The sequence below is a fragment of the Megalobrama amblycephala genome, linkage group LG22, assembly GCF_018812025.1.
Source record: "Megalobrama amblycephala isolate DHTTF-2021 linkage group LG22, ASM1881202v1, whole genome shotgun sequence".
Lineage (NCBI taxonomy): Eukaryota > Metazoa > Chordata > Actinopteri > Cypriniformes > Xenocyprididae > Megalobrama > Megalobrama amblycephala.
In genome coordinates, this window is record NC_063065.1 from 21,368,601 (window position 1) to 21,381,398 (window position 12,798).

Consider the following 12,798-nt stretch of genomic DNA (forward strand, 5'->3'; position numbering starts at 1 on the left):
AGACACCCTCTTATGATAAAGAAAAAACGTTTTTCAAAATGAAAATGTGTGGCTCGAATTCATTAAGTTGTGTTTGACAATCACTAAATGATCACTAAACTTTGCATGAAATCAAATTTATCTTTTTTTTTCTACGGGAAATGTATCCATACTTTCCCAGACCTGGAAATTACTTAAATCAAATTCTATATTTTTCTAAACTGTTTTATTTTTCTAAAATATTTCTCAAATTCGGCATGTTGGTTATCGGGGCAGAAATTACACGCGTCTCGAAAATCCCACCCCCAAGAAAGGCCCAAACACTTGAAGTACTTTTTACACAATGTCTTTTATTTTTTTTCTAATTACAGACTCATGGGTTAAAAATAAAATAAAAAAGGAAAACATCTTTTCTCTTTTCGTCCATACCCACTCCCCCATTCGAAAAAGGAAAACGAACAGAAACGAGAAAACCCTCTGCACACAAATCCCCCTCCCTCCCCCCCGAAATAAAAGCTCCGAAGCCCTCCTTAAATAACCGATACCTGTAGCCCACGCATTAGTGCTCCATCGTGCCCTAACTGCACTGTGCACTGAGAAAGACAAGGCCCTAGAAGAACCCTCCCCTTCAACCTCTTCCTGGTCCTGCCTCTCTCACTCACTCGCAATTTAAGCAGCCATTGCTCTATCATGGCTCTGCCTTCACGATATATAAATTTGTGTGGTGGATGTGTGCGGTGTGTCTGTCTGTATGTGTTAACATGGGCCTGGTGCATCTCAGTATATTTATGTTGATAAAGCTCAGCGCTTGTTATTGTAATAAATGCCTCCCGCAGTGGGCCGGTGGTCGCCCTGTCCCCCTCCCCCTCCCCCCCACACAGAGAGGATTGGGTGAGTGTGCATAGCGGGAGCAGAAAGAGACAGAGACGCCGCCGAGACGGTAGGGGGCGCTGCGGCCACGGGAGGAGGGGTAGTCAGTCTCCACTGGTCCTGAAACCTGAAACGACAAGAAGTGGTCTAATATACAAAGAGAGAGCAAGGGAGAGGGGAGGGGGGGAGGGGGAGCACAGGAACAGAGGAAGGAGAAACTGATGGTCGGGAATGGCATATGGCAGCATGAGACAAAAAAAAAAAAAAAAAAAAAAAAAAGAATTCTTAAAAACACAAAAGAAAAGATCTCAGAGCTCAGGCCATGCCATCTTACAATAGTCGTATGGTGTGGAAGATGGTTCAAGAACAGTAAAACGTAAAAAAACAACGCCGAACTCTAAACCATTGTCGGAATAACACAGGTGGAGGAGGTAATCCGAGTGAGGGATGAACAGGAAAGAAAACAGCGCTGGGGGGAAAAGGGATTCCAGAGAGCACAGACAAATAATAGAGAATATGATCTCAAATAGCACAACTTTGTGAAAACAACAACATTCTTGCTATTAAATTGTTCACATATTCACGGTACAATAATTAAAAAAAAAAAAAAAAGTTAACATTTTTTTTTCTGTTTGCCTTTCTTGAATGCAAACATAAGAGGGGCTGTTTGGTGAGAGAAAAATCACAGCCAGACAAAAGGACACATCTGCAGCCTGAGATTACATCATCATCTTCTCAAATTTAAACAAATGCCACCAAATCTCCCCGACGGCCATATTGTACCTTACCAGGGCGATCGCAACACCTCCTCACACCCACGCGCACACACAATCGCACACTGCGGCCAGTCAGTCTGTCTTTCCAGGAGATGCTCTTTTTTTTTTTTTTTTCTTTTTTTTTTTCCTTTTTTGTCTTTTTTTTTCTTCTTTTTTTCTTCCTTTATTGAGAGGGGTCTTTTTTCTTTTCTATAGGGATACGGGATGATAGTAAGGGGGATTTCATAGGGGGGTAGGGAGGTATTAGTAAGGGGAGTACCACGATGTTGTTCGCCCTCGGCCCCTGGAAAAGAGAGAGAAAAAGAGGGTGAGTTCTTTTTTGTGATTGGTTTAAGAAGACGGACACCAATTCACTTTTTTTGGGGTATGAGTGTATATCAGTAATATGCATTTTAAAGGGCCGTTTGAGGACAAGCTGAACGTTTATGCACTCACGTTACAGGTATACACATAATTCAAAAATGAAATGCAATGTATACCACTCTTCTACGGATAACAAGATTTAAATAGCGATCAATGCAACCATGTGTAAAGAATCCAGTAAATGTTGTTTACTTTAAAAAGGGAAGCTGAGGAAGATTATCCAACAGCAGAATGTGTGTGTGTGCGCATTATATTCAAGCTTTATAAATGGTCTAGTGTCCAGTGTGGGGGGCAGTGAAAACACGCTCTCCCTCTTTCTCTCTCTCTGAACGGGGCGGCTCCTGTGGTCTCTGTAAGGGAGAGATCCTGGGGACATGAACCCTCGGACACATGCACACACAGTTACAGTCAACGACACAGCTTTCCACAAATGGACTGGGCCACAAAGCGCGCGCACACACACACTCACACACATATATACACATCAATAAATGCAGTGGCAGCCAGAGACGCTCGTCATTCACACAAAACCCCCTCCAGGAACAGCCTGCGCTCTTTGTGGCACAGAAACCTGTTATCGGTTGGATTCTAAAACAGTCAATATCAGGCTGCAGGAATGAACCCTCCATTCTGGAAGTGAACACATTGTTATTCATGCGAGGGGGTGAAAATGTACCAAAATGGGATTTTCTGAACTAAACTTGCCTGAGGTCAAACAAACACTTGCCTTTCAGTTATTCAGAGCTGAGCTTGACATCAGCTACATACTCAAACTTGTAGGATCCCATTGGCTAATTATAAAGATATAAAAATTCACAATCATAAGTGACCTAATTCACATCAAAAATATTTGGGTTTGGGATCAAACAAACTCTTCAAACCTCTACAGGGCACTAACAGCTTCACCCAAAAAAAAGAAAAAAGTCAGTGTGACAGTGCATGTACAAGAGTTTCCCAACAAACTGATGTACAAGATTCTGATTCATAAAATGCTTTCACGCCACCAGTTCTTAAAAGACAGGAAATATTCAAATGCTCCCAAAAATCTCCAATTTAAAGTCCTTTAACACACTAGGTCATCAAAACAATTGAAGCCAACAGTAATGATAAAGATACAGGCCTGGTTTCACAGACAGAGCTTAGATTAAGCCATGAAAAAGCCTTGGGGTGCTTTCACATCCGGCTGATTCGAAGCGTTTGTTTCCGAACCTGGTGCGTTTTCTCGCTTAGTTCGGTTCATTTAGGCATATGTGAACACGGCAATCGTGTTTGGATCCGCACCAAAACAATCGCTCTGAGCGAGGTAGTCTCGGCCCGACAGCAAACAAACTCTGGAGGGGTTTGGTTGAGGACAGAAAGCAATCCGACCCAGTGGACCAACGAAGCAAGCAGTATCGTAATTCATAACGACAAAGCAGCAATGTCTGATTCTGTGAGTGAGCACATTAGTTATCACCGTTGAAAACCAAAGAGTGCCTCTTCATCTTAAAATGTTGTGTAATTGCTCTTCTCTGTGCAAGAATGCAGTCCCGACGAAGCCTTGCTTCCCGCTATAATTATGCCGGGAATGACGGCTACAGTTACAATGTCGACAGTTAGAAATAAGCCACAAAAAACGTATGGAGTGAACTTGTCAATCATCTTGATGGATGACGCAGAGGAAACTCTGACCCTTAAGATAACATGTGACTTGCATAAACACATTTTGGTATGCTTTGCAATGTTGCCTTGTGAAAGCAAACCAAACCAAGAAGAAAATGCAACTTTTTAATAAATTAAGCCTCTGTTTCGGAACAAAGCAAATGATCTACAGAAAATGCCCCTAGTTAAATTGAAACATTTAAGTAGCTTTTTAAAACGTGCCTTAGAAAAAGAAGAAGAAGAAAAAAACATCACTGGTGTGCATCTTGAGAAAAAAGAAACAATGGGACTGACATATTTTAAGATATGTCAGAGCAAGTTGCTTTCAGTTAAGACAGCTCAAACATGTATTTTAGTCTGGGACTAGGCTTAAGCCTTCTCTGTGAAACCAGGCAATAGAGTGCTAAATCTGTCCAGAGGGCCTAACAGGATTTGGGTTTAGTCTTGAAACCTATCGAGGTGCCTACCGAGACAGGACCACAGGCTTTTTTTTAGAAAATTCACTATGTTGAGATCTAACCGTTTTTAAGCACAACGCAGAAATGATCTTCACACTGGGAAGCAGGTTATTGACTTCTAAACCTCTGATGAGTGCGAAGGATCATTCCATGCTCAGAATCTTACACTGCAGGAGAAAAATGGACCGAGATGATAACGATGTGTGTTTTTAATGGTTTCTGTAATTCTTCCTCAGTTTTCCTTTTAACATGACGACACACAAGGGTTTGTACAGAGAGTGCAGACTACAAAAGAGAGTGGTGCAGTTCCTTCTCTCCTCACACCCAGAGGCATTAAACAGGAGCATGCATACATACAGGAGACAGATTGCTATACAATTACAAACTAGCACAGAATGCTTTAAAAGGTAACAAGAAAAATAATAATAAAATAAAAATCACAAAAAAAAAAAGAAAAGCAGAAGAGTTTATGGATTTTAGGAAATGTCATGTTAAAAAAAAAAAAAAAAATTTTGGTATGTTTTTTTCTATTAGTAATTGTTCCTGAAATGTTTATATTACAAGATGAGATTAAAGGGATAGTTCACCCCAAAATTATCCCATGATTTACTCACCCTCAAGCCATCCTAGGTTTATCTTCTTTCAGTCAAACACAATTGGAGTTATTAAAAAAAACAAAAAACAACAACAACATTGCTCTTCCATGGTAGTGAATGGTGCTCCTGATTTTGAAGTCCAAAAAAGTGCATCCACCCATCATAAATATAATCCATACAACTCCCCTGAAGTTGTTAATAAAGGCCTTCAGAAGAGAAGCAATGTTTTTTTTTTGTGTAAGAAAAATATCCATATTTAAAAAAAAAAAAAAAAAAAAAGCTTCTGGCAGATGGCCTATGCAAATCGACTTGCGTCAAAAAAAAAAAGAAAAAAAAGAAAAAAAAAAAAGTGTAACCCATGACGCGATGTATGACATAAGATGTAGGAGTATCGTAATCTTAGATGCCTCTCCCGGTTTAAACAAACAGGGCTGTGCAACGAACTCAGGAAAACATTAAGCAAGTTCCAGAAGTTCCTCTTCTCTTATATTGAATTCCTCTGACATTTCTCTTTAAAAATTCTCGTTTTAGACTTCTAATTCATGACCGGTGTTTTGTTTTGCTCTATCCTCTGCGTTTCCGCATTCATCATTACGTCATGCCTCAGGTCAGGGGTTACCCTGTTTTGGCATAAATCGATTTGCATAGGCTGTCTGCTGGAAGCAAGTTATTTTAGTTTATAAAGATTTAAATACAGATATTTTTCTTACAAAAACCCATCGCTTTGCTTCAGAAGGCCTTTATTAACCCCTGGAGCCATGTGGATATCTTTTATAAGGAATAGTTAAACGTTTACTTCAAAACCAGAAGCGCCATTCACTACCATTTTAAAGCTTTGAAGAGCCAGGATATTTTATAATATAACTCTGATTGTGTTCATCTGAAAGAACATAGTAATATTAACTTAGAACAGCTTGAGGGTGAGTAAATTATGGGATCATTTTCATTTTTGGGTGAATTATCCCTTTAATAAAAATAAATTAAATAAATAATAAATATTAAGCATGAACATTTAGAAACACTTATTTTAGGTCGTCCCCCACCCGACGCGCACACACTTTCACAGCAGCACTCTCTGTCAGGATGGAGCCTGTGTGTCAGTCACTGTCAAACATGCAGGTTGGCATGGAGCTCACCTGAAGGCCCGTCCTCTGCCTCTGGGAGGTGTGTAGCCACTGTAGTAGCGCGCCCGGGACGAGAAGTTTCCTCCCCGTGAGCGGAAGCGGGCCCGAGGGAAACCGCGGTCTGTGGTGCTGATGCCAGGACGATTTGTTCTCTTGGCCCCAACCTGGAAGAACAGTTAGGAAATTTAAGTTCAACATTTCAAGACTCCAAGAAATTCTAAAATATAATAAACTATGGTATAGGGCAGGGGTTTTCAAACCTGTCCTGGAGGACCCACAGCACTGCACATTTTGAATGTCTCCCTTATCTGACATATAGCCAATTTCAGGTCTTGCAGTCTCAACTAATGAGCTAATGAGTTGAATCAGGTGTGTTAGATGAGGGAGATACACAAAATGAGCAGTGCTGGAGGAACTGAAAACTACTGAAGTGTTTGTCAGTGCTTTATAAAGCATATCTTCTGGATTACTAGACAAGTAATTTCTATTATTAAAACTCAACTCAGTTTAACATTGACTTTAGACAATGTGTTATGTTATGCCTCATCTCACCTTAATCTGCCTTCCTCTGAATAAGGACTCATCCAGTGCCATGGCTGTCCTAACAGACTCCTTGTCTGCAAACTCTATATATGCAAACCTGAAACGTGATGAGAGCAAATGATCATAAGGGCAATCAAGGTCAATTAAAAAGAGCAGCAAAGCATATACTGAAACTGCTATGAATTATTTATTGTTCAACGCAAATATATACATGGATTCATGTATCAGAAACCAAGCAAGCATACCGTAAAAGATTTATTAAGATGACAGAAAACTGTGTTCAAAGTAGCTGTGATTAAAGCATTGCATCAAATGTTACCCCATGCAATGGGTTGGCAAATTATTAATGGGAACAGCTTGAAAATACTGTGCACCAGAATAGCACAAAGCTAAAGAATCTCACAACTCACAGTCTCAATTCCACATATAAATAGCATAAAATCGCACCACATTAAAGGCCATACTTATTACTGCAATGTTCCTACAGATACCTGGGTGGCCATGCACAAAAATAATATATAAAAATATATAATAAAAATGTTTATATAAAAATAAAATTTTCTCATAATATATATATATATATATATATATATATATATATATAAAAAAAAATATATATATATATATATATATATATATATATATATATATATATATATATAGACAGAGGTTAACATTTATTAGACCACCTGTCATAAAGAGAAACCCCAAATATTTGATGATTCTGTCAAAAACATTTTTAAAACTAAATATTTTTTCATTTATTTGATTCATAACTGGAACAACTAAATAGTCTTTATTCACACATAATAAACAAAAAAAAAAAAAAGTGTTTTTATTTTGTATGGCTTCCTTTGGCCTTGATAACAGCTTGCATTTTTGCTGCCATTGTTTTTATGTACTTTCCCACAGTCTCTGTTGTTATTGACTCCCAAATAGTTTCTAGTTTTACCCAAAGACTTACTTTTGATTAAAACTTTTGTGATATCTATCTTTGACTCCATTATATTGCAACAATTATATTTTAGCATTAGCAACACTACTGCGACTAAAGAGTTTACGCATACTGGTGTGGATTAACCATTACAGAGACATAAAATTATTTTGGTAATCAATAGGGATCTGCGAGACTAGCAGACTAGTCGATTAAACGATACTGCTGCTGCTAGTCGACTTGGAAAACACTAGTCGTTTACACAATTTTTTTTGCACATTCAATGTTTTGCTTTATATTTGCTCTATATAGGCTACGTTTAAATTACCATCATGTTAATGTTACATATTGAAATTAATATATTATTTTGAAAAGTGTATATCTGCAGCAGAAAACAAAATCATTTAATTTTACAACGCATTGGTTTTCTCTGTGGCGCTTGCATCGGGGTTCAGAGATATGTCCGATCAGAAGATGAGCAAGGTGAGGGAGTAAGCCATTTTGAAAGCCTTGCCTACACAACTTTTCCGTTTTCTTCAATGTCATATCAAACTAGTATGACAATTAAGCTTGCTTAGGCTTGTTATACTACCGGCTATGAGGGGCAATACGATATGAAATTTATCGGATTAAAGGAGAAGCATGAATTGTTGACATTTGAGCAGTTGCTATTCAACATCCTAACGAAGTAAATACGGTTAAATAATGTAGTTGTCAGTACACACCGAGTTTTTCTTGCGATTTTTGCCACCTGTCATGTGTACAGATAATGTTCATACACAAGAAGAGCGTTCAAATCAGGACACACAAGTGGTTGCCGAGGTAATGAACAACAATACCTTAATGTGCTGACTTATGTGGACTAACTTTTATTTGAGGTAATCTGTTTATAATAAGCTATTATGGGGGCGGGTTTAGACTAGTCAACTAGTTGGTTGCAAAATTTCCGCTTAAACGGTTATGAAATTAGTCATTGCGCACATCCCTAATCACCAATACTGTTAATTTAGGGCAGCTGTGGCATAAACCATATATATATATATATATATATATATATATATATATATATATATATATATATATATATATGCCTAAAATCTGAAGAGGAAAAAAATGCTTAAATTAATCATTTGTGCTTAATCTAACTAATTTTTATTAAACAATACTTCTTTACTAGTATCACAGCCAATATGCCTCAAATTCTAGATCTGTTCATTATTTCAGAGGCTGCTGTTCAGTTTGTGGGTTAAGGTGATGCATCAATGCCCTCTCTAATCCTACAGTGGAGCAGACACTGCACAAGAGAACAAGAAAATGAGACGCCCAAAAAAAGACAAATGCCATAGATAGGAAAGAGAAACCGGTGAGAATGCATGAATTACCCTTTGGGGTGTCCTGTAAACTTGTCACACAAGATGGTGACTCTGTTTACGGACCCACATCCGTGGAAGTGCGCCTCCAACTCTTCTGCCGTCGCACCATAATCCACCTGCAACAGACAAAATCTAATCATCACCACTTCTAACATCAAGCATTCCTCAGAAAGCATTACAAAATGCAACAAATTATATGAATACAGCTAATAACCATGTAGGTATGAGAATAATTGCCCATACATTTCCAACGTAAATAGATCTCCCATCGGCTTCCATCTTCTCTTCAATGGACATAATGACAGGGCCAGCTGCAAAGAGAAAACACTATTTCCACACAACTCCAAAACCCAGGATTTATCATAGCAACCACATTGTCTGCAAGGTTACTGCAGAGCTTCGCCTCTGAAATCTAGGTTTCGCTCTGTTTCTAGACATATCTCTATTGACCTCCAGTGCTAGTTATTCTTCTTCTCCTAATGCAGTCTTATTCATCAGCACTGTCTGTTCTGCAGTGCTCCCTTTAACTCAATCTTCCCAAGACTTGCCCGTTCTCCCTCCCTCATTCATTCAGTCTCACTTACCAGGTGGAGGACTGAGATTCATCTGTTTCTCCACCTCGTTCTGTAGCTCCTTCAGTTTCTCTGCCTCCTCCTCCATCTCTCTCACCCGGGCTTTAATTGCCTCCAGCTCCTGAGAAGGCAAATGAACATTCATATATAGACCTTACCAAAAAAAACCCCCACAGAATATTAGACATTTAAGAAAATTGTTATTAAATATTTTGCATGACTAGATCCTGTTATACGAGTATATGATTTTAGTGTGCCTGATCTATATCTGCATCAGTATCATGTATTGCTGCTAAATCCATTTTGTCACCATCATTCATTCGTTCTCACCAGATATCATGGAGACAGCATGCACATGCACTTTCACACACGTGATTATGCACTGAGCGCTTTCAAACCATTTACTGTCCAGTCAGCAAGACGCCCTAAACATGATGCCATCCGTGCATGCATTGTTGTGCGCGAGAGAACACACTTTTGGTGTGTATTCACACGCACGCACACAAGTTTCAGCAGTGCTGCATTGCAGGGCAGTGGGAGTCGCTTTGGATTGCTTCTAAAGTAACACAGCATGCATGTGATGGCCCCTTTTACGCAGTTAAAACAAGATTTTGCATGATACGATCTAACATCGGTAACCGATTAGGATACACAAACAGCAGCATATTATAAAGTAACCAATGATTAAATACGACCCATAAATAGAGCATCAATGCATGATGAAATAAAGTAGACATGCATTCAGCATTCAAATGCATGACCTACTCCAGTTCCAATAACGTTAATGTGCATGGAGAGAAATGCACCAGCCCAGCCCTAATGCCCCATCTCCATCACACACACAAAAACCACCAACAAATTATGCAATACATCACGAGCGGCATTTAATCTCTAAAGTACATCGAATAAAAGGATCACGGCGATGCAGATGTGCATGACATACAGCGTTCTGCCCAACGATAACTCTGCAATTTTCCTTAATGCTAGCAATTCGATGCAAAATCTGAAAATAAAAGCCTCTCACGCCTTTTTAACATGTCACACACGTCGCATAAAGATTTATTCCATAGCAGAGGCCAAAAACACTCGCACGCAATTACCAACGCGACTTACTTTTTCACGCCACAAATATTACTGATCAGAAAAGAGGCGTGTTTACCGTGAGCCGTCTGCTTCTTTGCGGATGGACCCACACTGCTGCGGCTAATGGCGGCCTGTCCTACCCTCGCCCCTGTCTCTTACATCTCCCGTCGCGCATTTTTGCGATGAAGATTTTTTCCCCCCGCTAGGTCTACAGATCTGGCGCAGAGGAACCCAGACCAATGTTGCGCCAACATGGCGGCCAGCAGCACGCATGTCACTCACTAATTCTACTGCACTGCGTGAGCCACAATGGCGGACAAACCGACTTGGCAAAACCGGTTTCGCGTTGACATGATTATTTGCTTTACAATAACGATTTTTTAAAAATGTGAGGTTAGAGAGGAAATTAGGATGAAAACGTTTACAAAAAAACGAAATTAGTTGTTAAAGCGGGTATAATACGTCCTTCACTTACCGGATCTTCAATAGCGGCCTCTCCCTCGTCTAATCCAGGTTCTTCATCGCCGGCGCCTGGGTCTTCAAGTTCTGAGTGACCCGGGTCTGAGTCCAGCAGAGACTCATCTGCCAGTCCGTTACCAAACTCCGCCATCTCCTGATTCCCGGTGGTCCGACGCGCCTCGTGGCTAAACTACAGGCCGCGACTCTCGCAGGGGGGAGCAAGAGAGAGGGGCAGGGGAGGGAATAAAAAAACGGCGGAAAACGCCGCTCACTAAAGTTAAAATGGGGAATAAAAGCCCGCCTCGCTTCTTCTGGAGCTCAAACGTGTCCTTCAGCGAAAAACAAAAACCCCAACACTATTTATCCAAATATAAATAGGGTTCACTTAGTCAATATGTCGCACTTACTACTCTATTTACATTAGAAGACAAATTCAGAAAAGCAAATGTGTATTCTTCGCGAGGGCTCGTGTGTTCCAGAACAGAAATGGAAGCCGTGGGCGGGGATTCTGAGCACTGCAGGCGCACTATCGAGAGGTGATTGGACAATTCCGCTCTTTAGACACGCCCTCTCAACGTATCGAGAACGGGTATTGGTGTTCTCTTGGGATATTTTACTGCGCTCGCCGCTTAGACTTTACAACAGCGACTGTGATTGGATGAAAGTAGTGTCAATCACGGCTCACAGACCACCTTTAGATTGCAACGGTATTTGTATCGGATTAGAGCTACTATGCAATGTTGCCATGTTTCCACAATATAATCCACTTGGTCCTTTGACTTGTATTGTATGTAAAGTCACTTATAAATACTTTTTTTTTTTTTAAACTTATTTCCAGAATATAGTCCCATATTTAGGCTACTGCTTGTCCCAAATAGCGCAATAAAGACCAAACTGTTGAATATCAGGAATTAGATATTTTTTCAAAGCCTCTCTTTTTGAAACTTTATATTTTATACATTATAATTTTGTTATTTATTTCTCTATTGTTCTCTGAATGTTTGTCATGTTGTTCATAAAAAAAATGAATTAAGAAAAATATATGTATTAATTTAATTATGACCTCTAATGGTTGTTGTCAAATATCCCCACCTACTGTCCGAGTTGTACTCTACATAATGTAAAATTTCAGACTTTTTTGGTGAAATTTGTTGCACATAATGTGCACATAAAAGAGAAATGCATTTATACATTTCGATGGTCAATAGTTGTAGATGGTGTATGTGATAAGTGATATATATCCCTCTATATGATATCAATGAGAAAAAAAAAATATTTGTTGTTTTTCCTGCTTAAAATTGGACACTTTAACAATATCGATACACATTTTCATTCATTTATTTTTTAAAAGGTTTGTTGCCTCGAAGCAACATTGTACCACAATGGACAAATTGATACATTTGACATTTTCATGTAGAAAAAGAAGAAATATATTTATTGAAAACATCAATTTCTTTAACCAGACACATGAATAAACAAGTTATTTTTAATGTATTACAATTTCATATTTAATAAAAAGTAACTGTTGCTCTCAGGCAACATTGTACCCTCATGGAACACAAGTATTACCAAATAACCATCATATCATCATGTTATCATATCCATCTGCCATATTGTCACTATGACCCCCTCATCCTCCCCCTCATCAACTGCCAGTGCTACCTGATTTATACCTTTTTGAAGTACTATAGGAAATCTGCAGATAATATATGCAGATATAGTATGTGATATACTATTCTGATAATTGCATTACAGAATCATACAAAAATGCAAATATATTTAGATAATTCTCTTTTCTTTACAAATATAAAAAACACTTTTTTTGTCCTCTAAAACTTTTGATTATATATAAAGTTCTTGAAAATACTTCTTTACTTACCAGTGAAGGTGAATGGTATTATTCATATTTTCTGTGGGTGATTAATATATATATATATATATATATATACTTTTTTTTTTTTGGCTTGCTTTTCAAGTGAGATCTGGCAACAATGCTACTATGCATACACTGGAATGCCGAGATCTTC

The 12,798-nt window shown here is 38.8% G+C and overlaps 1 protein-coding gene across 3 annotated transcripts; it reads right to left on the reverse strand.

Annotated features, from left to right (window-relative positions):
• Positions 1-309: 309 nt before the first annotated feature.
• pabpn1 (poly(A) binding protein, nuclear 1) lies at positions 310-11,277 on the reverse strand. 3 transcript variants are annotated; one of them, XM_048173970.1, is made up of 7 exons: positions 10,788-11,277; positions 9,242-9,350; positions 8,901-8,968; positions 8,667-8,773; positions 6,360-6,447; positions 5,820-5,971; positions 310-976 (listed from the first exon to the last, which is right to left on the reverse strand). In XM_048173970.1, exons 1-7 carry the CDS (start codon positions 10,920-10,922, stop codon positions 781-783), a joined length of 855 nt encoding a protein of 284 aa, XP_048029927.1. In that variant the 5' UTR covers positions 10,923-11,277; the 3' UTR covers positions 310-780. The 3 variants fall into 3 exon arrangements, with proteins under 3 accessions (XP_048029927.1, XP_048029929.1, XP_048029928.1); XM_048173972.1 differs by lacking the exon at positions 10,788-11,277 and adding an exon at positions 10,389-10,539; XM_048173971.1 differs by lacking the exon at positions 310-976 and adding an exon at positions 1,118-1,908 and having other exon boundaries at positions 10,788-11,275.
• Between the last annotated feature and the right edge of the window lie 1,521 nt (positions 11,278-12,798).